The 27,998-nt window shown below is 53.5% G+C and overlaps 1 protein-coding gene and 1 long non-coding RNA gene across 7 annotated transcripts; one reads left to right on the forward strand and one right to left on the reverse strand.

Annotated features, from left to right (window-relative positions):
* Positions 1–364: 364 nt before the first annotated feature.
* Positions 365–22,735, reverse strand: LOC132536512 (voltage-dependent calcium channel gamma-4 subunit-like). 6 transcript variants are annotated; one of them, XR_009548056.1, is made up of 3 exons: positions 22,288–22,730; positions 17,210–17,365; positions 16,855–17,118 (listed from the first exon to the last, which is right to left on the reverse strand). XR_009548056.1 is itself a non-coding variant. In XM_060184491.1 (3 exons), the coding sequence occupies exons 1-3, from the start codon at positions 22,505–22,507 to the stop codon at positions 20,512–20,514; spliced, it is 387 nt and encodes a 128-aa protein (XP_060040474.1). In that variant the 5' UTR covers positions 22,508–22,735; the 3' UTR covers positions 19,784–20,511. The 6 variants fall into 6 exon arrangements, 5 of the variants coding, with proteins under 5 accessions (XP_060040478.1, XP_060040475.1, XP_060040477.1 ...); XM_060184491.1 differs by lacking the exons at positions 16,855–17,118; positions 17,210–17,365 and adding exons at positions 19,784–20,612; positions 20,732–20,797 and having other exon boundaries at positions 22,288–22,735; XM_060184495.1 differs by lacking the exons at positions 16,855–17,118; positions 17,210–17,365 and adding an exon at positions 365–669.
* Positions 22,736–25,070: 2,335 nt separating this feature from the next.
* On the forward strand, positions 25,071–27,523 carry LOC132536513 (uncharacterized). The gene is made up of 3 exons (XR_009548057.1): positions 25,071–25,857; positions 26,486–26,583; positions 27,386–27,523. It is a non-coding gene; the product is annotated as an uncharacterized LOC132536513 (long non-coding RNA).
* The last annotated feature ends 475 nt before the right edge of the window (positions 27,524–27,998 follow it).

Raw genomic sequence — 27,998 nt, forward strand, 5'->3', positions numbered from 1 at the left:
GTGAGTTTCGTTGAGTTCGATAGTTGTAGATATTTGTTGTTTTGGGGAGATCGATTCTGTTCCCTGTCACTCCACATCCACGCCTCCTGGAAGTCCCCCTTGATTGGTATTCTTCAGGGCCCAACTGCAAGCAGATTCTAATTTTGTTGGGCCCTGAATTTTGTGCATTTGGATGGGCACACATATCTCAATGACAAAATTAGCCTGCGGGTCCAAGAAGGGCCTGCCAAGTGGCAGGCCTAAAGCACGGCGGGAAGTCCGCCACTGCGCTAAGCTCCTGCAGGGCTTCTAGAGCCCCAGGGCTGATCTTGCCTGGGGGAAGTGACGCTAGTGTCACAGTTCCTTTTTCTTTCTGGGCGCTTTAGGATCCCCACCAGGTCACAGACAAGGCTCCAGGGACCCTCCAGTGGCTCCGGGAGGCCCACACAGATGGCGCCTGTCTGATCCCCTCCTCAAGTAGCCATGGTGGGGTGGCCTTCAACCAGCTTTTGTTGTTCCAGAGAGGTGGCACTCAGTGGCCCTTTTGTGTATGGGAAGTGATTTGAGGACATCTAGCCTGTGCCTGAAGAAGTCAGTAGTTGGGTGAATGAATGAATGAATGAATGAATGAGTGAGTGAATGAATGAGGTAAAAACTTGGTGAGGAAGGCTCCCTCTGAGGCAGGTGAATCTCTGTTGGGACAGGAGCGTCATTAGCATATGACTGACCTCAGCCTGAGGAGCATACAAGGGACTTAAGCAAACCCACAAGGGATTGTGGGTGTGTAAGAAGCCATTTAAGCGAGCGCCTGGCAGAGACCACGCTCTCTGTTCCTGCTACTCTTCACCTGCTCTGCTCCTCCCTGGACCCGCCATGCTGCTTCCCCCAGGACCCGGACTTGTGTAGCTGAGTGCTAGTAACTAGCTTAAAGACTCATGGCTCCCCACCATCATGACTGACCAATCTAAATAAATAAAAGTATTAAAATAAAGGAAGAGAGACATTTTTTAGAAAGAGGGTCCAAGACACAGTGAAACCCCCTTTTCTCCAGAACCACTCCCACCCCCCAAGCAAAGCCTTTCTCTAAAGAATCTATACAGACTGATTTGGCAATGGAAAATTTTTGAGCCAGAAGGGGCCTCTCTTTGAAAGAGTTTGAAGATTTTGGGCGCAACCAAGCATGCTCAAGTTCACCACAAAGTGCTTCCTGAGAAGGAAAAAAAGAAAACATCTTCTGTTCAGACTCGATATTTCAGGCAACCTTGGCCGATCTAGTGCGAGCATACCATTCCCCCCAAAGGGGCCCTTCACGCTACTGCTTTTATCTGAAGCGCTTAGCTTTTACATGTCCTGAAAGTCTGTGAGAGCCTCTCCCTGAGCTTTATTTTCCCGTTCACTGACTTTTGTGGTCAGTTTGGGCACTTCTATTGTAGGAGATGGATTTCGAGGAATGGAAGCCCAGTGTGTAAACTGTGCTTACGGGAAATCAAGATTCAACTGTGGATGCCCGAAAAGGCTTTCTTTTAGGAATCAATTTGGTTATAAGTCAGGGGTGGCCAGTAATAAAATACCATCCAGAGGTGACTGGGCACAGTGCCGGGGACAGCGTCCCTGGAGGAGGTTAGGGATAAAGAGACACATAGCCTCAATGCTGAAGAGCCCAGGCATCCATATCATTCCCACCAATGGAATCTCTCTCTCTCTCTCTCTCTTTTAGATAGAGACAGAAGGGCAGAAAGACCACAGCACCGACACTTCCTTCAGTGGACTGGGGGCCAGGCTCAAACTTGGGCTGCACATACAGCAAAGCAGTGCTCTGTCCAAGGGAGTTATTTCTGGGGTAGACAGCATAATGGTTTTGCAAAGACTCTCATGCCTGAGGCTCTGAAGTCCCAGGTTCAAGCCCCCACCCCCCCACCATCATAAGTCAGAGCTGTGCAGGGCTCTGATTAAAAACAAAAGTTGGGGGTAGAGGCAGGCTAATCAGGAAATAATTTCATCATTTCTTCACCTGACAAGGCACCAGGTGTTGGTTTAATTCAGGAAGCAAACTGTGGTCATGAAGCTGTGGGTTGCCCCAGTCCAAACTGACCGATGGAAACCTTTGATCACTGTGGTCACGGTCAGCTCTGAGGATAAGAAAAACATTACATATTTTAACTTTCTAAAAAGATTTGGGGGCTGGGAAGATAGCATAATTGTTATGCAAGACTCTCATGTCTGAGGCTCTGAAGTCCTAGGTTTAATCCTCATCAGTGCTCTGGTTAAAAAAAAAAAAAAAAAAGGAGGAGAAGAAGAAGAAAAGGAAAAAAGTGAGCTATTTTGCTTGAAAAAGAAAGGTGCAGTAGGGGAGTATGAATCGACCTGTCAACGCCCATGTTCAGCGGGGAAGCAATGACAGAAGCCAGACCATCCACCTTCTGCATCCCACAATGACCTTGGGTCCATACTCCCAGAGGGATAAAGAATGGGAAAGCTGTCAGGGGAGGGGGTGGGATACAGGGTTCTGCTGGTGGGAACTGTGTGACGTTGTACCCCTCTTATCCTATGATCCTGTCAATGCTTCCATTTTTCAAATAAAAAAAAAGTAAGAGGAAAAAAAGAGAGAGAGAGAGAGAGAGAGAAAGGTGCAGGAGACCAGCCACCTAGTGTTTCATGGCCCCCACTTGAACATTTAGGTGAACTTCCTTCCAAGAGTCTGTTCTGACCTCATACAGCGACCATGGTCACAGTCACATCTAGTTTGTACCCAGTGACCCGTAGAGGTTCCACACCTGTGAGTTTTTGGCTCTGTTTGCTGTTTAACAGGATCCCCTCCCCACTGCATTTAGTGACCATCCCAATAACCACAGAGTCAAAGTAAGACTCTTTTTTTAACCTAGTAAGTAGCTCAAGAACTGTTGAAAGGCTGCTTCACGTAGGAAGTCGGAGAGGGCTGGTGTGACTTAAATATGGCAGACCGGAAGGAAGAATTAGACATATAGACATGGCGCAAAGCACAAGGGCCAGTGTAAGGATCCTGGTTCGAGCCCCCAGCTCCCCACCTGCAGGAGGTCGCTTCACAAGTGGTGAAGCAGGTCTGCAGGTGTTTGTCTTTCTCTCTTCCTGTCTTCCCCATCTCTCTCCATTTCTCTCTGTCCTATGCAACAATGACAGCTATGACAACAATAACAACTACAACAAACACAACAAGAAGGGCAACAAAATGGGAAAATAGCCTCCAGGAGCAGTGGATTCATAGTGCAGGCACCGAGCCCCAGCAATAACCTTGGAGGCAAAAAGAAAAAAAAAAGAATTAGACATGTAGGTGAAAGGGGTAGGGAAGTGATGGAGGGGAGAAGAGGCCGGAGGGCGGGAGAGAACAGCTGATGTGGATGCCCACGGGAGAGCCCAGCTGCTGGCCACAGAATGTGGTAGTGGGGGGCGGCAGGAGTGGCAGCGCGGCTACCTGACCTCCCACCCGGCCGGCATCTCAGGACGTGTTTAAATCAGTTGCTGGTTGGAAAGAACAGCAGACCGGCCTGAAGATGGTGGACAGGTCAGGGGCTGGAGAGCAAGTCCTGGAAAAACCAGAAGTCCAGGGCCACAGGCCACCGGCCACCAAAGTGGACTGAGGGGGCTGGGTGCTCCAGTTAGGTAGTTGGGAAAACTTGCACCCACCAGGCATCTGGCCTTAACTCACATGCAGGAATCCGTGGGCAGAAAGACAACAAAAGCTATTTTTCACGCAAGAGGAGCTGGACATCAGGCAAAATCAGAGCCCCTTTGTATGACATGCCAAACCACCGAAGCGAGAAAATGTCTTGGGCGAGGGCTCAGATGCCAGCCGGGAACAGCACGCCCGCCCTGGGGACCTGGCCGTCAATGTGCACTTGTTATCGGGGCTTTTCAGACGGAGGGCCGGAAGGGGCTCTGGGCCTGCTCCCCCCACCGCAGGGGCAACGATGAGCTGGTGGGGACACTGTTTTGGCCAGACTGTCCAGCACCTGGAAGGGAGCCTGGTTGTCCTGAAATGTCCTCAGGAGTCTTCCGAGATCTAGGTCCTTTTCCCTGCCGAGACTCATCCTCTCTGTGAGCCCTTCCCGCTGGGCCACGTGCAGAGAGAGCATTTAGCAGGTGAGAAGAACCACTGGGCACTGGACACTTTATTCTAGCCCCAAGCTAAGTGCCGACTTAATGTATAACCAGAGCCCTGCTCAGCTCTGGCTCATGGTGGTGCTGGCAATTGGACTTAAGACCTCAGAGCCTAGGGGATGACAGTCTTTTTTTTTTTTCTTTTCTTTTTTGCAGAACCATGATGCTACTCCTTGGCCCTCAGTCCTGTCAGGAAACGTGGAACAGCAAGTGTGCCTCTCACCCCTCCACCTTGCAGAAGAAGCAACCTAGGTTCAAAGAAGGTGAACTGACTGGCTGGAGACTGCGGATAAGAGGAGGCAGAGCCTGAGTTCAAGGCCCACCTCCTCTGGCCTCTGAGCCACCCACAGCCACCAGACCCCGAATAACAGCTGCTGTGCAGTTCAACTCCCTGTGTGGTGCCCAGTCTCCCTGATTCCCCTGTCAGTGGGTTCTTTAAGAGTTTTTGGGAGGAGGCCCTGACATTAAAGTGTGTTTTGACACAGCACACCCTTCACTATCTTTCTTTTTTCCTGCAGGTTCCCTGAGGGCTCTGTGCCCACCTGGCTTAGCATGAAGCCAGGCAGTCACCAGGTTCCCCATTCATGCTTAACACAGACTGGGTCGTAAGACACCCTGCTCTCTTTGAAGAATTCTGAAAACACTAGAAGTGGACCTACCCTATGATCCTGTAATTCCTCTCCTGGGGATATAGCCTAAGGGACCAAACATCCACAGTGATGTGTGTACACCTATGTTCATAATAGCCAAAACCTGGAAGTGACCCAGGTGTCCAACAACACATGAGTGGCTGAGCAAGTTGTGGTCTATGTACATAATGGAATACTACTCAGCTGTTAAAAATGATGAATTCACCTCCTTTACTTCATCTTGGATGGAGCATGGAGGAATCATATGAAGTGAGATCAGCCAGAAAGAGAAGGATGATTATGGGATGATCTCACTCAGAGACAGAAGTCGAAAAATAAGAACAGAAGGGAAAACACAAAGCAGAATTTGGACTGGAGTTGGTGTATTGCACCAAAGTAAAGGACTCTGGGGCAGGCGGGGAAGGTTCAGGCATGGAACAGGATGGGGGAGGAGGACATAGTGGGGGGTTAGATGGCTGTGTGGAAAACTGAGACTACTGTATTTTACTGTCAACTGTAAACCAATAATCCCCCCAATAAAGCAAAGAGAAAGAAAGAAAGACATAGAGAAAGAAAGAAAGGAAGGAAGACTGCTCTCCCATGCAGGGGCACCTGTGGTGGCCTGTGGGGCCAGGGAGAGGGGAGTCTGCTGTCCCACAAGGCTGACAGCCTCTCTGTCACCACAGTGGCCTCTGGGACCAGATTCTCTTGCCTCTCTTCCCTGATCAGAGTCAGGCCAGATAATTTGCAGGGTCCAGTGCAAAATGAAAATTCAGGTCCTCATGAAAAGATGACTCAGCATGCCAACAGTGTTAAACAACACGTGACTCCAGCTCCACAAGTCTCTCAGGCCCGTGAACACTGGTGACACCAGGCATTTCACACGACTGGGGCCCAGATGCTCAGGCCCGTGAACACTGGTGACACCAGTCATTTCACACGACTGGGGCCCAGATGCTTTTTCTTTTTCGCCTCCAGGGTCATCGCTGGGGCTCAGTGCTGGCACTATGAATCCACCGCTCCTGGCAGCCAATTTTTCCCATTTTATAGGACAGGACAGAGAGAAATTGAGAGAGGAGGGGGAGAGAGAGAGAGAAATAGACACCTACGCCTATGCTTGTGAAGCACCCGCCTCCTGCAGGTGGGGAGCCAGGGGCTCCCTGTACAGGTCCTTACACTTAGTACTATGAACACTTAGCCGGGTGCATCACCGCCCGCCCCTCCTGGATGTTTCTAGTTGTACTGACTTCAACTTTCCTGGGTCTCTACCCTGCAGACGTGTCAACCTCAACACTCCAGGATGGCAGGAACAGCTGTGGTGTGGCCGACAACAGGAGAAAGCTGTCCCCCGGTCTTCTGTGCGGAGCTGCGGTTCAGAATATATGAAGGCCACCGGCCACATGCCCCATGGTGGAAAAGGCAGACTGGCTCCTGGATCTGCAGGGACCCATCTGTAGATGCCGCACTGCCCTGTCTCTCACCGAGGCTGGCGTCTGAAACAAGTCTGTGTGCTGGTTAATGACTAGGGGGTGGCTCAGTATTTGAACCTGGAAATGGGATCTTCTATAAACACCTCCACCAGTACCCAGCAGGAGAGTCATCTCCTAAGACACAGGACCTGGCAGGGGGACGAGACTTAGCTTTTGGACGGGCTGAATGCATGGACCAGGGTCCTCACCTGCCCCGTCTACTCAGCAGAGCTGACCTGGGAGACAGAGATGGGTGTCACCTGTTGGTTTGATGAAAACCCATGTGCTGGACCTGCCACCCTGAATGTTGACCCCAGGTCTTTTGCTTTCACCATGGAACATACATGACTTTCTCACAGGTGGGCTGTGGGCTCAGAAAAGGGTGTTAAGCTGGAGAATTGACCTGACCTTTTTTTTTTTCCCTCCAGGGTTATCACTGGGGCTTGGTGCCTGCACCACGAATCCACAGCTCCTGGTGGCCATTTTTTCCATTTTATTGGATAGGATAGAGAGAAATTGAGCAAGGAGGGGGAGACAGTGAGGGAGAGAGAGAGAGAGAGAGACCTGCAGACCTACGTCACTGCTCATGAAATGTCCCCCTTCAGGTGGGGAGCCGGGGCTCAAACCCAGATCCTTGGGTTTAGTGCTATGTGTGCTTAACCAGATGTGCTACCACCTGCCCCCACCTGACCTGATTAATTTAATTTAGTTGATTGGTTTATTTTAACTGGGCACTGTCGTATGCTTTACATTGGTTTGTCCTAGCCCTCCCCCCGCCAAGAGAATTGGATCAGTCCTGTTAATTTCGCGGGCCTGCTTGGCCCTGCCCGAAGGAACCCCGGGAGAGGGTTCCTGAGTCCGAGAGTTCCTGAGTCCGAGGGTTCCTGAGTTCGAGAGTGCCAGAGTTGGAGAGTTCCTGAGTTCCTGAGTCCGAGAGTTCCTGAGTTCCTGAGTCCGAGAGTTCCTGAGTTTGAGAGTTTCAGGGTTACAGAGTAAGAGAGAGTTCCACAGTGGAAGAGTTTTCAGAGGGTTCTCAAGTACGAGAGTTCCAGAGTGCCAGAGTTCCTGAGTTCGAGAGTTTCAGGGTTCCAGAGTAAGAGAGAGAGTGCTTGCGCCGCCGCAAAGAGACAGCAGAGAGAGAGGGCCAGAGAGTTCCAGAGTTGGAGAGTTCCCGAGTTACAGAGTAAGAGAGAGTGCCAGAGAGACAGAGTTCCTGGGTTCCTGAGTTCCAGAGTAAAAGAGAGAGTGCTTGCGCCGCCGCAAAGAGACAGCCGAGTTCTGTTTGGTGATTAGTTTGTCTTAGTTTGTGAATCGTTGTTCCTGAATAAAGAAATACAGCTTCCCTGCCCAGCCGTTGTCTCCGCGTCTCTGTTACCCGCTGTGAAGCTAGCCGGCCCGGCAAGAGCCTCCGAAATTTTAACAACAGGGCACTGCCGAGCTCTGGCATACAGTGGTTCCAGGGATTGAATCTCTGGTGTCTCCAGGCATCAAAGTTTGCTACATAAATATCTGCGCAGCCCCTTGCCCCCAACTGCTATTCTGACAAGATCTCTCTGGTTGATGCAGACAAGAGTCCGCAGAAGAGGCAGTAGAGAGGGCAGGGAGATGGAGCAGGACACTCCTTGGGGCATCAGGTGAGAGGGACCAGAGGCTGGGAAGGGGGGCACAGAGATATGGAGGGAATATTTTAGGGGCATTTTGCAGGCAGAGCAGGCAAGACTGGGGAGGGCTGAAAGGAACCCAGATCCTTGCTGCAGGAAAGGGGTTTTATCTACGTCTCGGGTGGCTGGCACTGTGCAGGCTCTGTGCTTGCTGGGTGGACGAGATAGTGACGGAGTGTGGATATGTGAGGGGAACGGGGCAGATGCTTGTGAGGTGAGACCACTCCAGCCAGCAGCCACACTTCTGACATAGGAGGCCACCACCAGTGTGCGTGTCCTTGCTGGAGTGTGTCAGGGTGAAGAGAGGCCAAGAGAGGTGTTGGTCTGCTTCTAAATTCTGCTTATAAGACCTTCTGTTTTGATCGTCACATTAGGTTCGCTTGTATTACTTACAATGTGGTCTATTTACATAATCACTGTTTTACCTGGGTCCCGCCCTGCCTGCAGGGTACTGGTTTCATCCCCACTGGTTAGATGGAAGCTTTCTGTGTTCTGTTCCTACTCACTTTTTGCTCTGCCCCCTCTCCTAGTCATTTCCTTTCCCTTGTCACTTCCAGTGAAGAGATGCATAAAAGGCAATGTATCTGATTAATAAACGAGATAGTGCTTCCCAGCTCAGCCGTGAGTCCCTGGTCGTCTGTCTCTTACCTGCGAAGCTAGACCGGCAACTGGCGCCTCAAACTGGGACCAGCAAATAGCGCCCTGAATAGGGACTGACAGAGAGGTTTCCCAGAGAAAGAGCCTCAAGCCTGGCCCTTCTGCAGTGTCTGTGGGGGCACTACTGCTACAGAGTTTTGCCAAGTACCCAGCCACTGGCTGCTCACAGTCCTGGGAGGAAGAGGAGGACTTCCAGATAGAGGGAGGAGAGAAGAAAAATAAAGGAAGGGAGAAGGGTGGGGGAGGAGGAAGGGAGGGGGAGTAAGGAGAAGGGAGGATTGAAAGAGGGGTAGAGAATGGAGGAGGGAAGATAGAAGGAAGAGGGAGGAGGGAGGGGAGGACAGGTATCGCTTGCTAATTTGGCAGTGACCCAGGCTCTCAAAGGTTAAGGAAAATGCAGAGGCGTGTCTGGTGGGTAGCTGCAGGGTCAGGACCAGGCTCCAGGGTTCCTGGCTCTCATACCTGGATTCCACACCCCAGCACCTCACTGCCGCCAGAGCCCACAGCTCCAGCCACAGCACCTGCCAGCAAACGGAGTGAAGCGGGGCCCCTGGGGCAGGGTGGCAGCCATTGCTACTGGTGCTGCCTTGATGTTGGGCCTCATTTCAGTTCCTGATGTCAAGGCCTGAGGTTCTCACTTGATGTTTCACAGAAGACACTTAAGGCAGTTTTGAGCAATGATGGAAGATGACTGGGCTCTTCTCTAACCCCGGCATTTCCAGGAAGGCTCAGCAAGTCTCTCCCCAAACCCTGGAGGCTGGTGAACGCGCATGGACGCAAAGGCTCAGCCACTTACAATAACAGGAAAATAAGAAAAAAAAAAAAAAAGAAAGGAAGAAAGAGGTGGAGGTGGGGAGGGATGGTACACCTGGTTGAGTGCATGTCACAGTGCACAAGGATCCAGGTTCAAACCCCCAGTCCCACCTGCAGGGAGGAAGCTCTGTGAGTGGTGAAGCAGGGCTACAGGGGTCTCTGTTTCTTTCCCTCTCTATCTCCCCCTACCCTCTCAATTTCTGGCTATCTCTATCCAATAAAAAAGATAATAATAAAAAGAATAGATAAATAAAAGAAACAAACACCGGGGTAGGAAAGGGGCAGCCCTGCCTGAAGCATCTGCAAGGCTGGAGGCACCGTGGGGACTGTTCTGCATGTTTTCTCCAGGAGCTGACCCGGCAATGCCACTATTTTAGAAGAAATCATAGTTGGAGAGGGTAAGCCAGTCACATGCAGACACACAGCTGGTGAGCAGAAGAGCTTGGAGTCAGGCCCATGTGTCCTGTGGCCACATGGACAGACGGACAGCTACAAAGGCTGAGCAGGGCAGAGCACCTGGGGGCCCAGGAGGTGGCCATGAAGCTGATGGCAGACGTCCCAGGGAGGCTGACAATTATGAGTCTTTCCATGAATATCATTATCCAAGGGCTCCAAGAGGCTGATTTGATGGAGGAGATTGGCTTCAAGGGTGAATAGAAGTCTGGAGGTGAGGGGGTAGGAGTAGGGGGTCAGAGAAACCCTGGCATTTGGAGCGGGTGAAAAAGTATCAGAGGTTTCTTTTGACACAAGTCCATCCAGTGGCTCCAGCATCCCCACAGGGCAACACCCCTACCCCATCCTGGTTCCAGGGCAGTGGGAGGGGAGAGGGACATTGGCGGCTGAGCTAAAGCCAGGGGCTAACACCTGTGAGGTCTCACTCCATTGTCCTTAGGCCAGCACAGAGCCTGAGTCTGCAAGGAGCGGGGTGGGGGAGAGCGCTCTGACCACATCAGTGACAGGCGCGTGGTTCTAGAGGCTGCAGTGCAGACACAGTGGATGGAGCACTACTTGTCAGGGAGGCATGATGAAACTCTCTCTCTTTGCTACAACTTGGATGGAGCTTGAAGGAATCATGTCAAGTGAAATAAGCCAGCAGGAAGGGGCTGAGCGGTAGGGCACCAGGTTAAGTGCGCATAGTACAAAGCACAAGGACACGTGCAAGGATCCAGGTTCGAACCCCTGGCTCCCCACCTGCAGGGGTCCTTTCATAGGCGGTGAAGCAGGTGTCTGTCTTTCTCCCTTTCTAGCTCTCCCTCCTCTCTCAATTTCTCTCTGTCCTAGCCAATACAATGGAAAAAAATGGCCGCCAGGCACAGTGGGTTTGTAGTGCCGGCACCAAGCCCCAGTGATAACCCTGGAGGAAAAAAAAAAAAAAGAAAGAAAGAAAGAAAAAGAAAAAAGAAAGAAAGGAAGGGAGGAGACAGGGAGATGGAGGAATCCAGGATGATTTCACTCTTAGGTGAGACTTAAACAAAGAAAGGAGAAAAATGGGTGAGATTTAGCTATGATTCCCTGCAGCAACAAGGACTCTAAGGAAGGATTTGAGAGGAGGAGAAAAAGGAGGTTGGGGACCCAGCGTCCTGAGCTGGAAGACATGGTGTAATGACACCTCTCACAGGGTGATGTGACAACAGTCTTAGAATCTAACACTTCCCCAGAAGAGGATCCATTAAAAACAAAAAGGTCAGGGCTGGGCAGTGGTGCACTGAGTAGGGAGCATGTCACTATGCACGGGGACCCAGGTTCAAGCCCCAATCCTCCCAAATACAGCAGGGAAGTTGTATGAGCAGTGAAGCAGTGCAGCAGGTGTCTTTCCTTCCCTCCCCTCCCCTCCCCTTCCCTTCTTCTTTTTTTTTTTTTTTTTTTTTGCCTCTAGGGTTATTGCTGGGGCTCTGTGCCTACACTACTAATCCACCGGTCCTGGAGGCCATTTTTCCCATTTTGTTGCTCTTGTTGGTACTCTTGTTGTTGTCATCATTATTATTATTGATATCATTGTTGGATAGGACAGAGAGAAATGGAGAGAGGAGGGGAAGACAGAGAGGGGGAGAGAAAGACAGATACTTGCAGACCTGCTTCACCGCCTGTGAAGTGACTCCCCTGCAGGTGGGAAGCCGGGGGCTTGAACCGGGATCCTTATGCCGGTCCTTGCGCTTCAGACTGTGCTTAACCCGCTGCACTACTGCTCGACCTCCCCTCCCCCTCCATTTTTCTTTGTCCTAGCAAATGAAATAAATCAAGAAGTTAAAAGACAAATAAATGAAAACAAAAAGGCTTCCAGGCCTTTCCTAATGTGTTGAGGTGCCCTCCACATGCAAAGGGGGAGGATGTCCAGCCCCTTTCCAAGGCCCCCAAGCTTCCTTCAAAGAGGTGGTGGTGAGGCTTGAGCCTGGGCGGCACAGGTGACAAAGCAGGACACTGACCTGGGTTATCTCATCAGACATGCTCACTTTTTTTAAGAAAAAAATTTTAGAATAAAAAAAAGTATCTTTATCTACTTATTGGATAGAGACAGCCAGAAACTGAGAGGAAAAGGGGAGACAGAGAGACACCTGCAGCCCTGCTTCACCACTCGCAAAGCTCGCCCCCCCCACACAGGTGGGGACTAGGGGCTTGAACCTGGGTCCTCACGCATTGTCACATGTGCACTCAACCATGTGCGCCACCACCCAGCCCCTGGAACACCTGTCTTGTAGCACAAAATGCTTTTTAAAAAATTTTTTTTTAAATATTTATTTTATTTATTTATTCCCTTTTGTTGCCCTGGTTGTTTTATTGTTGTAGTTGTTGTTGGTTAGGACAGAGAGAAATGGAGAGAGGAGGGGAAGACAGAGAGGGGGAGAGAAAGACAGACACCTGCAGACCTGCTTCACCGCCTGTGAAGCGACTCCCCTGCAGGTGGAGAGCCGGGGGCTCGATCTGGGATCCTTACATCAGTCCTTGTGCTTTGCGCCACCTGCACTTAACCCACAGCACTACGGCCTGACTCCCACAAGATGCTTTTGTTACCAGACCCGTGCAATAAGTCCCTTTTGTCATAAGCGCACTCTATGTCTTTCTCTTGGTCTCAGTCCCCAGGAATCTCAGCTCACCACTGGCAACTTCAGCATTTTGTGTGCCAACAGGATTTAACCACCCTCCTCTCCCTATTTTTTATTTTAATTACCACCCCAGCACCACAGCAATCTTTGTTATTTATTTAGTTCATCCTCCCCTACCCCCCCCCCTTCTTGTTTGGTTGGAGGAAAGAGAACTTAAGTAGTGCAAAACCATTTTCACAGTTTCAGCAGGTTTCTCCTCTGAAGACAGCGAGACGCCAGAAAGTCATGTTCACTGTTTGAGACAGTGTCTCGACTTGCAGTTCAGAAAAGATGGTCTCTTGCAGCACCTTCCCAGAGTGCCACGGGCCTGGGGGACGTAGCCCAAGGACTATCTTGCCCCATTAGAACCACTTCGTTCTCCTCTGAAACTATTCCCAGGTGAGAGAGAGAGAGAGAGAGAGAAATTGAGAAAGAGAATGAGAAGGAGGTGGCCAGGAGGTAGCGCAGCGGGTTGAGCGCACGTGGCACAAAGCGCAAGGACCGGCATAAGGATCCCGGTTAAAGCCCCGGCTCCCCACCTGCAGGGGAGTCGCTTCACAGGCGGTGAAGCAGGTCTGCAGGTGTCTGTCTTTCTCTCCCCCTCTCTGTCTTCCCCTCCTCTCTCCATTTCTCTCTGTCCTATCCAACAACAATAATATCAATGGCAAAAAAACCCAGTAAGGACAATAAGGGCAACAAAATGCGGAAAAAAAGAGAATAAGAGAGTCAGAGAGAGAGAGAGAGAGAGAGAGAGAGTGCACAGAGGCTGTCTCTGAGGACAGGTGTGAGTAAAGGGAAGGAGGTGGTGAGTGGCTGTGGAGTTAGAGCCGATGGCCGGGAGTGTGTCTTTCTGTCTTTTCTGTCTTACTGCAACTGAGCTGGCTGCCGTGGCCCACCTCCCTCCAGGTGTGTGCTCAGGTGGGCTGACTCTGACTCTGACTGCACCCCGGCCAGACAGCGGCCCCAGTGGGCCCTGACTTGCAACTGAGCAGCTGTGTGGCCTGGGGTGAGCCGCTCTGCCCCCTTGGCCTGGGGTTTTCTCCCCGGCAGAGAGCGAGCTCGAGTCACGCCACCCAGCGTTCCCGCGTGCACACACCCGAGTGTCATGAGCGGGGCGGCTGGGTCACCTGCACCTCACCATGAGTAAGGGGCCAACGGGGCTGGGGCTGGGCACCCTTTGTACCTCTGCTCACCCAAGCAGATCCCCCACCACACGGACAGACAGACACGCACATGTGCGTACACACACATACACAAACACACTCACACACACACACACTCACACACACACACTCACACACACACTCACACACACACATTCACACACACACTCACACTCACACACTCACACACACACACTCACACACACACTCACACACACACACTCACACACACTCACACACACACTCACACACACTCACACACTCACACACACACACTCACACACTCACACACACACACTCACACACACACACTCACACACACACTCACACACACACTCACACACACACTCACACACACACACTCACACACACACACTCACACACACACTCACACACACACACTCACACACACACTCACACACACACTCACACACACACTCACACACACACACACTCACACACACACACTCATACACACACACTCTCACACACACTCTCACACACACTCACACACACACTCACACACACACACACACACTCACACACACACACACTCACACACACTCACACACACACACTCACACACACTCACACACACTCACACACACACACACTCACACACACACACTCACACACACACACACACTCACACACACACTCACACACACACACTCACACACACACTCACACACACTCACACACACACACACACTCACACACACTCACACACACACACACACACTCACACACACACACTCATACACACACACACTCTCACACACACACACACTCACACACACTCACACACACACACACTCACACACACACACACTCACACACACACACTCACACACACACTCACACACACACACACTCACACACTCACACACACACACACTCACACACACACTCACACACACACACTCACACACACACACACACACACTCACACACACACACACACACACACACACACACACACACACACACACTCACACACACACACACCTTTCCTGTGATTTCCCAAAGGACAGAAACATGTGGATTCATTTCTGGCTACCCAGAATCTCAGCTGTTCCTGCCTCGGCTCCAAACCCCAGCCCACATCAGAGGCTCTCCATGCGGGAGCGCCCCTCCCGTCTCTGCGGCTGCCATCTGACTCCACTGTCCGTGTGGGAGTCGTGTGCGCCCTGTGAAATGAAGCACCTCCTGACACTGGCCCTGAAGCTTTCCCCATGTCCCCCATGAGGATGGGCCCTGCCTGAGGGGCTGGCCTCCTCACTCACCCTCCCTCCCTCCGTCTTTTCTGTCTCAGGGCCTCAGATGGCCTTCTCCCCTTCCTCTGCCCTGCCCATCCACTGACAGTAGCCCTCCCCGGCCTCTCCCAGAGGCCCCTCCATTCCGGAAGTGTCAGCCGTGCCATCAGAATGAATGAGCATGTAGCTGGGAGATAGCTCAGCCGGGAGAGTACGCTCTTTGCCACGTACGAGGGAGACCCTGGGCCCTCCATCCTGCCACCAGTGGGAGCACCACGCCAAGGGGAGGCTTCATGAGTGCTACAGCTGTGCTGTTCCAGTTTCTCACCCTCTCTCTCCAAACAGAGAGTGAATGCCTGTGTCTGCCACTGCTTTTCTTTTTCTTCCTTTGCCTCCAGGGTTATTGCTGGGGTTCAGCGCCAGCACTATCAAACCACTGCTCCTAGAGGCCACTTTTTCCGTTGTATGGGATAGGACAGAGAGAAACTGAGAAAGTAGGGGGGGACAGAGAGGGAGAGAGAAAGAGAGACACCTGCAGACCTACTTCGTCACTGGTGAAACATCCCCCTGCATGTGGGGAGCTGGGCGCTCGATCCCGGATCCTTGTGTGGGTCCTTGCGCTTAGTACTATGTGTGCTTTAGCAGGTGTGCTTCCGCCAGGCCCACGCTACCACTGCTGAATCAGATCTGATACAGAGCAGTGTTGGATGGATGGATGGATGGATGGATGGATGGGTAGATGGAAGACAGGTGATTCAGATCCCTTGTATGCATGTTTTAGCAGAAGAATAAAGTTGAGATCCATAGCGCTAAGTGACCTCAAAGACTCCTGCCACTGGAGAATCCTCTGCTTCTGGGAAGTGAGAGCAGATCCCCAGGAAGCTGCTTCAGGCAGTGGGCAGAGGCCTTTTGTGTGGCAGAAAGTCCGAGGTAAGAGAAGTGGCCCCCAGCAGCCAAGCCCCACTTTCAGCTGAGAAAAGAGCCTTCTAGAACTCTGGGCTGGCTGTGCTGTTCTCTCTGAGACCCTAGATCCAGTCACCCACCAGACCTCACCTGAGACCCTGGATCCAGTCACCCACCAGACCTCACCTGAGACCCTGGATCCAGTCACCCACCATGGCCCCCTTTCCATCTTTTTTTGTTTGTTTGTTTTGTTTCTGTGACTTCATCTTGGAAACCGTCCGGAGTCTCGGTCATCTGAAGACACTGATTCAGAGATGTATTTTCAAGAGCACTTGCTTTCTTTTAAGCCTTTCTGAAGCCCCCCCACCCCCACCCGGCATGGGGCTGTTCCATGAATCCCCACCCCCAGGTTGGGGTCCACCAAAATCCCTAGCTTCTCTTCATGAAGTCAACTGGCTCCAGTTAAGAACATCCGGTTTAAAAAGAAGATGATCTGATTTTGTCTTACAAGAAACAGGAAGACTGAGGTACAGTAGAAAGTAAGTAATAGACAAGACAGGGCACTGAGGAGAGATAGACACAAAAAGAGACAATTTCCTTCCTTAGTAGCTGGAACTACATAGGACCTCGGGAGGTGGCTCAGTGGATAAAGCATTGGTACCTTAAGCTTTTAGTCCAGTTTAATTTCTAGCACTGCATGTGCCAGAGTGATGCTCTAGTTTCCTCTCTCTCTCTCTCTCTCTTTCTCTCTCTCTCTCCCTCTCATTAATACAATCTTTTTTTTTTTCTTTTAATGGAACACTATGGATACAGCAAGCATAATGGCTATGTAAAAATGACTTTCATGCCTCAGGCTCTGAAGTCCCAGTTTCAATCCCCAGCAACACTGTAAGACAGTTGAGCGGGATGTGTATGCATTTTATTAAGATAGTAAATAAAATAATAAAACATTAAAAAATAAAAATGTAGGTAGAGTCCATTATGAAGAAAGGGAAGGGATGCCTGTGCCCCCCACACCCACCCCGTGTTCCTATGTTAAGACTCCACTCCCCATTGTGATGGATGTTGGAGGAAGGGCTTTGGGAGATGACTGCCTTCATTTGAGGTCATGATGGTGGGATCCTCGTAACAGGATTCGTGTCTGTGTAAGAAGAGACCAGGACCCAGGAAGAAGACAGCTGTCCGTAAGCCAGGAAGAGGGTCCTCTCCAGAAACCGCATCAGCTGTCCTCTTGACCTTGGACCTGGAACTTCCAGAGGCATGAGAAGGACATGTCTGCTGTGGCCCGACCTGTGATCTGATGCTCCAGGCCCCACCCAGGACCGTTCAGTTCAAAGACGACCCTGTAAAGCCAGGCCTCTGTATTGACTCCAGCTGAGAGTGAACAGTGGCAGGCATCTTGTTACTCAGCGGCTCTCTGTGCCTCATTTTCTACATCCATAAAAGACCAATAATTAATATTTACCTTGAAGAGTTGTTGGCAATTACAAGAACTAAACATCAGCCCCGCACAAAGGTCTTCAGTGAGCGATGGCTGTTACTACAGGGAAGGGCAGGGGGCCGGCGGCAGGGACCGGTGTGGGTGTTGTCACCCACCTGAGCCTGACTGGACAGGCTGCCCCTGGGAGGAAATGAAAGCAAACACACAGAGGGCAAGTTCTCAGCTCACTGGCTGGCCTGGAGTGTATTTGTGTTAAAATCTCTCAGGGTGTTCCTGCAGTGGAGCTATGGCTTACAGCAGTCCGTCCCCGCTGGCCTGGGAAGGGTCCACGTTTTCTGGAAAGCCCGAAGCATCCTCCATCCGTGTGTGTGTGTGTGTGTGTGTGTGTGTGTGTGTGTGTGTGTGTGTGTGTGTGTGTGTGTAGGGGAGTGGCTCGCTCTGACCTAGGGCACCTCTAGCCTGGGGCCATTTAGCCAGATCCAGACTGGAGTCTACCAAGACCCCCCAGCTTCTGTTCATGAAGTCAGCAGGCTCCAGTTCAAAGGAGCTGTTTTTTTTTTTTTTTTCTCTCCTGACAAGAAAAGAGAAAGGTGTGAAGACGGAAAAGAGATAAGAGTCTCTTGCTGGTGGCTGTCCTCCAAACCCAGCCCCCAGCCAGGATGAAGCACTGACTACTTTTTCTCTGTGTGCAAGGTGTGAGCAAAAGCTTGGGGACACTGGGGAGCAGTGCTGACCAGAGGAGGAAGGTGACCCCTCAGTCTGGAAACCCAGAACCTCTGCACATCTTCTCCTGCTGGTCCTCAGGATCTGGCTGGCACAATGTAGGGGTGGGCGCCCCCGCTGACAAAGACCCCAGAGTTCTGGGTGTGCTGGGGTCAGTTTCATCTGTAGGTGGCAAGTGACAGATGGCTGCAGCCCAGCCAGGCCCAGAGCTTCCCTGGTGGCAGCTCTGTCCCTCCTGAGCCCTGGCCTCCAGCAGCTCAGGGCTAACAGCGGGGACTGGGGGGATGCACTGGATCCTTCTCGTGGTGCATCCCGTGAGTACCCATTTATTGGGGAAACTGACGATCCTTCCTAGCCGACTGAATCCACATGGATCCCAGTCACTTTCAAAGCCAGCAACAAGCAGACATCAGGCTCAACCTGACGCTGTTGACTGGCTACGGAAGAAAGGCAAACGCTCGAAGAAGAAGCGGGGACTGGGTAAGGTACTGCCCAGCTGCTGCCCCCTGGACCTTGCTCTTCCTCCTCTGCGATGTTTTCAAACAGACTGGTGTCCCTGGCACACAAGGTGTGTGCTGCACCTTGACCAATCCCAAAGTGCACTGGAGCTTGAACAAACAAATGGTGCCTGGTGGTACCTTTCACTGGAATGCCTGCAAAGATGCATGGCTTCTTTCCACGCCATCAGCCTGGGGCCTGGGGCAGAGTACCACGAAAGGCTAAGGAGGAGGAGATGGGGGAGCTTGGGGAGGAAGATGGCAGGCCATTTCCTGGCTTTGGCAGAGACAGGCCTCTTTCAAAGGGGAAAGGAGAGAGAGAGACAGACAGACAGACAGAGACAGAGAGAGACATTGAAAGAGACCAAAACAGAGACCACGACAGAAACCAAGAAGAGAAAGCACAGCTGCTACAATGCAAGCATCAGCTGTAGAGCGCCCATTCTAAATGCCTCGGTGCCGCCATCAGTCGAAGCTCAGAGCTCGGCTCCACTGGGCAGTCAAGCACTGGGTGCTGTGTTTTGAAGTCAAGCAACCCAGAGGCTGTCTGGGAAAGGACAGGATGGCGTGGTGGGAGAGAACTTTGGAGAGAGACCAAGGCTCAAGTCTGGATCAGCAGCAACCACCCGCCTGGGTGGTTCTGGGCATGTCCCCTTTCTCTCACAGTCTCTGTCTGCTGGGCTGCAGCAGGGGGTGAAGGCAGCGCCCCGTGTATCACGCACACACCTCTGTACCCGAGTGTTTTGACACTTGTCCAGTAAGGGGTGGGGTGGCAGAAAGAAGCTGGGAGGGGGGGAGGCTGGGAGCACAAAGTCCTCTGTGCGTGGTCCTGCTCTCCTGACCCACAGCATCTCTGAGGCAACAGCCAGGGAACCAAGCCTGCTGCTTCCAAGTGGCCAGCAAATCCCTCCGAGTCTGCTAACACAACTGGCACTTTCACAGCTGCCTGCAGCAGCTCAGTCTCCGCTCAGAGGTCTGACCTTTCCCTTTTAAAAAATATTTATTTGTTGTTGGATAGAGACAGAAAAATACATGGAGAGGGAAGGGGGAGGTAGAGAGGGAGAGAGACACCTGCATCCCTGCTTCACCACTCATGAAGCTTTCCCCTCTGCATATGGGGACCAGGGACTTGAACCTGGGTCCTTGGGCACTGTAATGTGTGTGCTTAACCAGGTGTGCTGCTGCCTGCTCCCTCACTTTTTTTTTTTAAATTCTTGTCATGTTTTGGTGTGTTTTGCTAATGAACAGGTAGAAAGAATCATCTTATACACAGAAATTAGCAGGGAGGTGAAGGGGCCTCTCCATGAGGATTCAACCCCCCTACCTCCCCACACACATACACACACACCCAGGAAGTGGCTGGGCATGTGCTGGCAGGTGGCGTCTGGCCTTTGGGACAAGCTTTTAAGAGCTAAGCTGGGAGTTTCCACCCAGTTTGAGGAACTGTCACTCAGCCCCTGACAAAGAATTCGGAGCCAGTGCCTCCAGCCCTGGATTGGTCCAAAGATGCTTTGGCCCTTGAATGTGGCCTATTTGGGCCCTGGTAGGTGACCAGGGCAGCCCATTTCTTTTGGTGAAGCACCCCCCACCCCCGCCCAGATGACAACACCCCACCCTCCTGTGGCCAGTGCAGCCAGCTGCCCAGATGAGCTTGGGGCTCTCTCCATGAACACCAAGTGCAAATGGCTCAAGGCAGCTGGCAAGATGCTAAGAGCAGCGTCAATCCTAATTAGGATGAGGAGTCAGGAGAGGAGGCACCAGAGCCCCACTCTGCAGAGGCCGGGCTTGCCAGCACAGAAAGCAGACAGAGTTCTCAGGTGCACACCACAGTGACACTGGTGACAGTGGTCCGACTCGCTGTGCCACGCGGCGCGGAGGCCTGGGCAGCTCTGTGGCGGGGCAGGTGGTGACGCAAGTTCTCCGGGTGAGCGGGAGGGGAGGAGGCGTCGTGATGACAGCAAAGGGCGCACTGAAAGGATGTTTTCCCAGAGAAAAAGAGGAGCGTGCTGCCCTGGGCGAACCGGACTCTCTGTGTGGCTGTGTCTCCCCGATTATTGATTATTGATAGCATATTCCCCTGACTGCAAGAACCGCTTAGCCTCAGCACTAAGCTCCTGACTGCAAAGGGCAAAGGGCAAGGGGCAAAGGGCAAAGCAGTTTCCTTTGGGAGATGGGGGGGGCAGATTCCAGATGAAAATAGGCAGGACCTAAGGGCAAGGAAAATAAGAGTTCGAGTTCTTCCAGCCAACCCAATTGTACAAAGCCACTTTTTAAAAAGATTATTCCAGATGGTCCCAGCGGGGGTTGGGGAAAGACAAATGCTGACCAGCTGAACTACCCGCAGGCCTGGCACCCAGGTGAGTCCCAAACAACCGAGGGGCGGAGCTAACACCTGGGAAAAGGTTGCAGGAAAAAGATTGTTGTTTTTTTGTTGTTTTTAAAGGAGCGCTCCCGGTTTCTCCCATCCGACCACCTGATCTGAAAGGCGAGAGACCCCGGGGGGCAGACCACCCTACAGCCCGGCCCAGACCAGAAAGCCACACACACACACACCCCCCACCTGTTAGTTCAAGTTCCGCGGCTGGGCCGGCGGGGCGCTGCTGGGGAGGTGGGTGTGCATTCACCTCGGGCCCCCACCCCGGGAAGCCGGGTGCCCACAGTGCCCCGGGTACCCCGACCTGCCCTGGCCCCGGCTTTGCAAGCTCACGACCCCCACTCCGGGGTCTGACCGCGCATCTGGGGGCGCAGCACGCCGCCCCTTCCGCCCGACCACGCCCCTCCCAAGCGGTCCCCGGAGCGCACCTCGCCGCTGACCACCCTGCCACCCTGTCCGGGGTGCTCGTGGGCCCCTGGGTGGTGGGGGGGTCTAGGTGTCGCTGTCCTCTCCTCCCCACCTAGCAGGGAGGAGCGCGCCGGCGGCTCCGTGGGAGACGTGGCCGAACAGGGTCTGGACGGGCGTCGGCTCGGGGACCCGTGCACCCCCAGGCTTGCGGGGACTCTCCCCCAGCCCCCCAGCCCTCGACCCCGGTCGCCAGCGAGCGCCCGGCAGCCCCCGGCTCCCCGCCCCGGCCGGCCCCGCCCCGCCCCAGGATGGCCAGTTCCCATAGCAATCGCACAGACACCGGTTGCCAGGCAACCCCTCTCCCTCCTTCCTCCCCCTCCTCCAGCGTCCGCTCCCCCAACCCCAGCCTCCTCCCGCCCCCTCTGCAGCCTCCACCCCGGGGGCGCCGGCGCAGCCCCTCGGGAGCGCTCCGGGCTCGGGCTGCGCCTTCTGAGAGTTTCGCTGCGATCCATTGTGACCTTCCGGAAGGGGGTGTGCGTGTGCGAGTGGCGGGGTCCTCGAGTGGGGGGGCCCCGCAGAGAGAGGGGTCCCAGGAATGGGGGGGTCCTCCAGCAGGCAGAGGGGTCTCCAGTATTGAGGGGGGTCCCTCTGCAGGAAGAGGGGTCCCAGGAATGGGGGGTCCCCAGCAGAGAAAGGGGTCTCCAGTATTGAGGGGGGTCCCTCTGCAGGAAGAGGGGTCCCAGGAATGGGGGGTCCCCAGCAGAGAAAGGGGTCTCCAGTGTTGAGGGGGGGGTCCCTCTGCAGGAAGAGGGGTCCCAGGAATGGGGGTCCTCCAGCAGGCAGAGGGGTCTCCAGTATTGAGGGGGGGTCCCTCTGCAGGAAGAGGGGTCCCAGGAATGGGGGGTCCCCAGCAGGGAGAGGGGTCTCAGTATTGAGGGGGGTCCCCAGCAGGGAGAGGGGTCTCAGTATTGAGGGGGTCCCCCGCGGGGAGGGTCGCTGGGTGGGGTCCCCCTCGAGGGCGCCCGCGCGCCCGCCCCGGCGCCTTTGTGTCTCGGGGAGCAGGTGCCGCGCCCACCCCTGGGCGCCGGAGGCCGCGTTACCTTCGATGCAGCACACCCGCCACAGCCCCGAGTGGGTGAGGTCGCCGCGGGCGCGGCGGGGCGGGGGCGCCTCGTCCATGGTGAGGTTGGTGCCGTTGCAGATGTGCGCGCTGGAGTAGAGCCAGTAGTCGGTGCCCACGGCGATGGCCATGAGCGAGAAGGCGGCGAAGGCTCCGGCCGTGGTCAACAGCATCTGCAGCCCGCGGTCGTACCGCACCATGGTGGGCGCCTCATAGTCCGCCGCCCGCCCGCCGGCCCGGCCGCCGCCCGCCCTCCTCCTGCCACCGCTCGGGGGGCGCCGGGGCCGGGGGCCGGGGGCCGGGGGGCGGCGCCGCGCTGCGCTCCCACCCGCCGCGGCTCAAACTCCGAGGCGCGGCTGCTAGTGCTGGCTGCGCGGCGCCCGAGCCCGGGGCTCCTCCCTCCTCCCTCCTCCCCGCTCCCTCCTCCTTCCTCCCGGCCCGCCCCGCCCCTCCCCTTCCCCTCCGGTCCCCGCTGGGCCTGCGCCTCCGCTCGCAGCTCAGCCCCCCCCCCCCCAGCCCAGCCCCCGCCTCCCCCAGCCGCGCCCGGCTCTCCCCCGGGTCCGCCCGGGGCTCCCTCCCTCGCTCCCTCGCTCGCTCCCTCGCTCCCCATTCCGTGCTCCCGCGCGCTCTCCTCCGCTCCCAGCGTTCATTCACATTATTAGAGCAAAGGCAGCTTGGCCACGGATTCCCCAGGAGGCCTGGAGGGGAGCTGGGGGGGGGGGGGTTGGTTGGAGAGGTTGGAGAGGGTGCAGCTGGGGGGGGGTTGGTTGGAGAGGTTAGAGAGGGTGTAGCTGGAGGGGGTGTTGGTTGGAGAGGTTGGAGAGGGTGCAGCTGGGGGGGGTTTGGTTGGAGAGGTTGGAGAGGGTGCAGCTGGGGGGGGTTTGGTTGGAGAGGTTGGAGAGGGTGCAGCTGGGGGGGTGTTGGTTGGAGAGGTTGGAGAGGGTGCAGCTGGGGGGGTGTTGGTTGGAGAGGTTGGAGAGGGTGCAGCTGGGGGGGGTGTTGGTTGGAGAGGTTGGAGAGGGTGCAGCTGGGGGGGGTTTGGTTGGAGAGGTTGGAGAGGGTGCAGCTGGGGAGGGTGCGGTTCCCCAGCTCCCACCCCCCCTGCACCCCGTGGGGTTCCAGACTGATTGCTCCATGAAAGAATCACAGAGACAGTCATGTTCCAGGGAGAAGATGAGCAGTGATTGGGAGAAAGTCAGGACAGAGAAGAACAAAGTACAAGCCATGGAGGTGTGCAGAGCCCCTCCTGGGAAAGAGAGAGAAGAAGGCCCCCTTCCTCCTGGTCCCCCCAGCTTTCGGGTCCCTTCTGGGGAAGGCAGGACCCTCAGGGGATGAGCTTCAGCCTTTGTCTCCAGGGGTCACATCTGTCTCCATCTGCATGGTGTGGACTTTGCAGTCAGGGAGGAAGGGAGCTGAGGCAAGATGTGCAGACATAATGGGCTTCTGGGTCTGATCTGGGCCTGCTCCTGGCTCCCTGCAGGGTGCAGGGTGCAGGGGGAGGGTGCAGGGTGCAGGGTGCAGGGGGAGGGTGCTGCTCTCCCTAAGCTGCCCTCTAAACAATCATGTTTCCAGTCACCATGCTCACCCAGCCTCCCCTTAGCCGACTCTGGGAACTCTTGAATGTGAGGAGCCTGTGCCTGTGTGTTTGTGCCCACCCCGTCCCTGAGCCCATGTTCCAGGGTTTTCCTGGCACTGAATGAATGGTGGGGAGTGAGAGTCTTCAAGTCGGGCTTCTGCCCCCACACATGGGTCCCCACTGGGAGACAATGCAGGCCCTGCCTGGTGAGGCCACCCAGCCCCCCTCCAGGTGACTCCTGCCTCCCAGGCTAGTCCCTTCCCTTCCCCATGTGCTGCCTGGTATGGGGAGCCCCAGACTTGGCAGTTGAGAGACAAGGAAGCAGGAAGGGGTGCCAGCCAGAGGTTCTTTGGGAAACTCAAAGCCAGCCGCTCAGTCTTTGAGGGCTCACTCCCCATTGTGATCATATTTCTTCTTTTTCAAAAAACTTATGTATTTATTACTGGATAGAGACAGAAGGAAATTGAGAAGGGAGGGGGAGACACCTGCAGCCCTGCTTCACCAATTGTGAAGCTTTGCACCTGAAGGTGGGGACCAGGGTCTTGAACACGGGTCCTTGTGCACTGTAATGTGTGCACTTAACAAGGTGCACCACAACCCGGCCCTGTGGCCACATTTCTGACGGTGTGTTAACTGCTAGTTTGGAATAGTGTTGAATTCAAATGCCCGCAGACCCCAGCAGCTCCCAGCTCTTTATCCTAGCTCCCTCTTCAATACCTTGACTTCTCTTTTGCCTTTTGCTCTACTGGCTTCCTTTCACCTCCTCCCATTCCTAGTCAGCCTCTGTCTCAAGCTCTGCTGGCTTCATTTCATTGCCTGGCCTGATCCCAAGGCAGACACCCTTCCTTCTCCCAGCCAAGCCTGGCTCTGCCTCTTCCTCCTCTCAAACACAGAGGCAAACTCTTCCCTGTAGGTGTCCCTTGGGGGCCAACACTGGGATGCCACACTTGTCTTCACTTTATCCACAGCTCCCACCCCCCTCACCGACCTGGTGTCCACGGAGATCATCTTCCAGCAAGATACAACTAAAAACTACCTCCTTGGGAGTTGGGTGGTAGCACAGCAGGTTAAGTGCACATGGCAGAAAGCCCAAGGACTGGCATAAGGATCCTGGTTTGAGCCCACCCTCCCCACCCCCACCCCGGACTCCCCACCTGCAGGGGGCTCACTTCACAGTGAAGCAGGTCTGCTGGTGTCAATCTTTCTCTCCTCCTCTGTCTCCCTTCCTCTCTCGATTTCTCTCTGTCCTATCCAACAACAGTGACATCAATGGCAACAATAACAGTAACAACAACAAGGGCAACAAAATGGGGAAAAAAGTGGCTTCCAGGAGCACTGGATTTGTAGTGCAGGCACCGAGCCCCAGTGATAATCCTGGAGGCAAAATAAAATAAAATAAAATAAAACTCCCTCCTTCGGGATACTCCTCTGTCTCCCAGGCCCCAGAGAATATCACTTGCCCCCCAGCTTGGGCTCTCTCTCCCTCCCTCTCTCCCTTAATCATCTCTATTTATTTATTAGATAGACAACCTTAAATTGAGAGGAAGCAGGAGATAGAGAGGGAGAGAGACAGAGAGACACCTGCAGCCCTGCCTCACAAAGCTTTCCCCCTGCAGGTGGGGACCAGGGGCTTGAACTGGGGTCCTTATGCACTGTGACATGTGCCATCGGTCCGGCTGGTGTCTCTTTCACGAGACTTGGAGCATTTCTCAAGTCTGACAATACATGGAAAGTGCTTAAGCAATGCTGGCTGGGTGAAAGGTAGCCCCTTCCCCATTATAGTCTGAGGAGGGGATAAAGCTTTTTTTTTTTTTTTTTTTTAAACAGAGGGCATCAGAAGTCTGGACTGGCCACCCTAATGAGCCTTTGTTGACACCTCCTCCTGCCTCCTGAAAGTCTCAAAGGGCAAAAGTCTTGGTCTGTGTTTGACACCTGGAGTTCTGTGCACAGCTGGTACCCCATGTGTGCTTGAAGGTGTGTACTGAGTGTAAGATGGTGTTTGTGGCTCAGGATGGAACCTCCAACCCCTGTTCCTAACTATCCACAAAGAAACCCTCTAAGTTCTGCTCTCTCTTCCTTTCCTCCTCCTCTTCTGCAAATCTTTGCTTCATATGTAACCTTTAGCACAGCCTGGGTCTTCCTGTGGGGAAGAGCTGGTCTTTGCTCTGGCTAGTCAGGGGACCAAGAGGAGTTGTACTGATCCACCCCCCACCCTCACCAAAGCACCGAGAGATTAAGAGTGAGGGAGATAGAGAAGGAGAGAAGTGACCTCCCTGCAGGTGGGGAGCAGGGGGCTTGAACCCGGTCCTTGCATCAGTCCTTCTGCATCATACTGTGTGCTCTTAACTGTGCCACCACCCGGCCTAAAAGCAACCTCTGAACTATCTCTGGGGTGACTCAGGCACAGCCCCTCCAACTCGTCCTGCCAGTTGTCCCCAGAAACTTTAATAAAAAAAAAAACAGCACAACTAGGGTGAATGGATGTGATCTTGGGGCACCAGTGGGAGTGAGAGAAGTGAACAGCTTCCCTCAATCAGATCTTAGAGATGACCCCTGATGGTGTGGCCCTTCTCCAAGCAAGCTCTTCTCCCACTTAATCCAGCACTTAGAACAAGAAACCACTCCACTTGGAGCAGCATATGGGAGAGTGGAGAGAGCCCGGGACTAGGAGGCACTAGTCCAGCCCATGCCGACTCCATGGTGAGACACCAGGTGGAGAATCTCAAGGAAGGCAGACACTTCTCAACCCCTTTCTGAGTTGTGTAGTTGTTAGGTTTGTTCCCACCAGGGTTATTGCTGGGGTTCAGTGTCTGTACAAAAAATTCACCATGGGAGTCGGGCGGTAGCACAGCGGGTTAAGTGCACATGGTGCAAAGTGCTAGGACCAGTGTAAGGATCCCAGTTCAAGCCCCCGGCTCCTCACCTGCAGGGAAGTCGCTTCACAGGTGGTGAGGCAGGTCTGCAGGTGTCTGTCTTTCTCTCCCCCTCTCTGTCTTCCCCTCCTCTCTCCATTTCTCTCTGTCCTATCCAACAACAATGACATCACTAACAACAACAACAATAATAACTACAACAATAAAACAACAAGGGCAACAAAAGGGAATAAATAAATAAATATAAAAAAATTCACCATACCCAGTGGCCTGTCTTCCCAAATTATTATTTTTTTAATTTGTTATTTGACAGGACAGAGGAATTGAGAGGGGAGGGGAAAGCGGAGAGGGAGACAGACCGACATCTGCAGCACTGCTTCACCACTTATGAACCACCACCACCCCCCCACCCCGAAGGTGAGGACCAGGGACTTGAACCCAGGTCCTTGTGCACTGTGATGTGTGTTCGACTGGGTGTGCCACCATCTGGTCCCTCAGGACAATCGAAGGATCACAAGATAGTAGACTTCACTTTCTGTGAAGTCAGTGGTAAAAGCAAAAACACCTTCTGGGAGAAAAACCTAATGGATGCGCATCACATTTTGTGTTGATTCTCACTGTCCTGACAGCGCCTGGAGAACCCAAGGTGCAGAGAAAAGTCTCTCAAGATCTCATACCTGGAAGACTCCAGTTTCTGAGCCCTAAGATGTCAAGGAAATAATTTTTGACAGATACCCAACAGCATTATGGTCAAGCACAGCCGGACTGTGCTGTTATTTATTTTTTTAAAAGCTTTTTTTAACTTAATTTAAATTTATTTATTTATTCCCTTTTGTTGCCCTTATTGTTTTATTGTTGTTGTCGTTGTTGGATAGGACAGAGAAAAATGGAGAGAGGAGGGGAAGACAGAGGAGGAGAGAAAGACAGACACCTGCAGACCTGCTTCACTGCCTGTGAAGCGACTCCCCTGCAGGTGGGGAGCCGGGGTTTGAACCAGGATCTTTATGCCGGTCCTTGTGCTTTGCGCCACCTGCGCTTAACCCGCTGCGCTACAGCCCGACTCCCTAAAAAGCTTTTTTTAAATATGTTTATTTATTCCCTTTTGTTGCTCTTGTTGTTTTATTGTTGTAGTTATTGTTGTCATTGTTGGATAGGACAGAGAGAAATGGAGAGAGGAGGGGAAGATAGAGAGGGGGAGAGAAAGACAGACACCTGCAGACCTGCTTCACCATCTGTGAAGCG

The sequence above is a fragment of the Erinaceus europaeus genome, unplaced genomic scaffold (assembly GCF_950295315.1).
Source record: "Erinaceus europaeus unplaced genomic scaffold, mEriEur2.1 scaffold_675, whole genome shotgun sequence".
Classification (NCBI taxonomy): Eukaryota; Metazoa; Chordata; class Mammalia; order Eulipotyphla; family Erinaceidae; genus Erinaceus; species Erinaceus europaeus.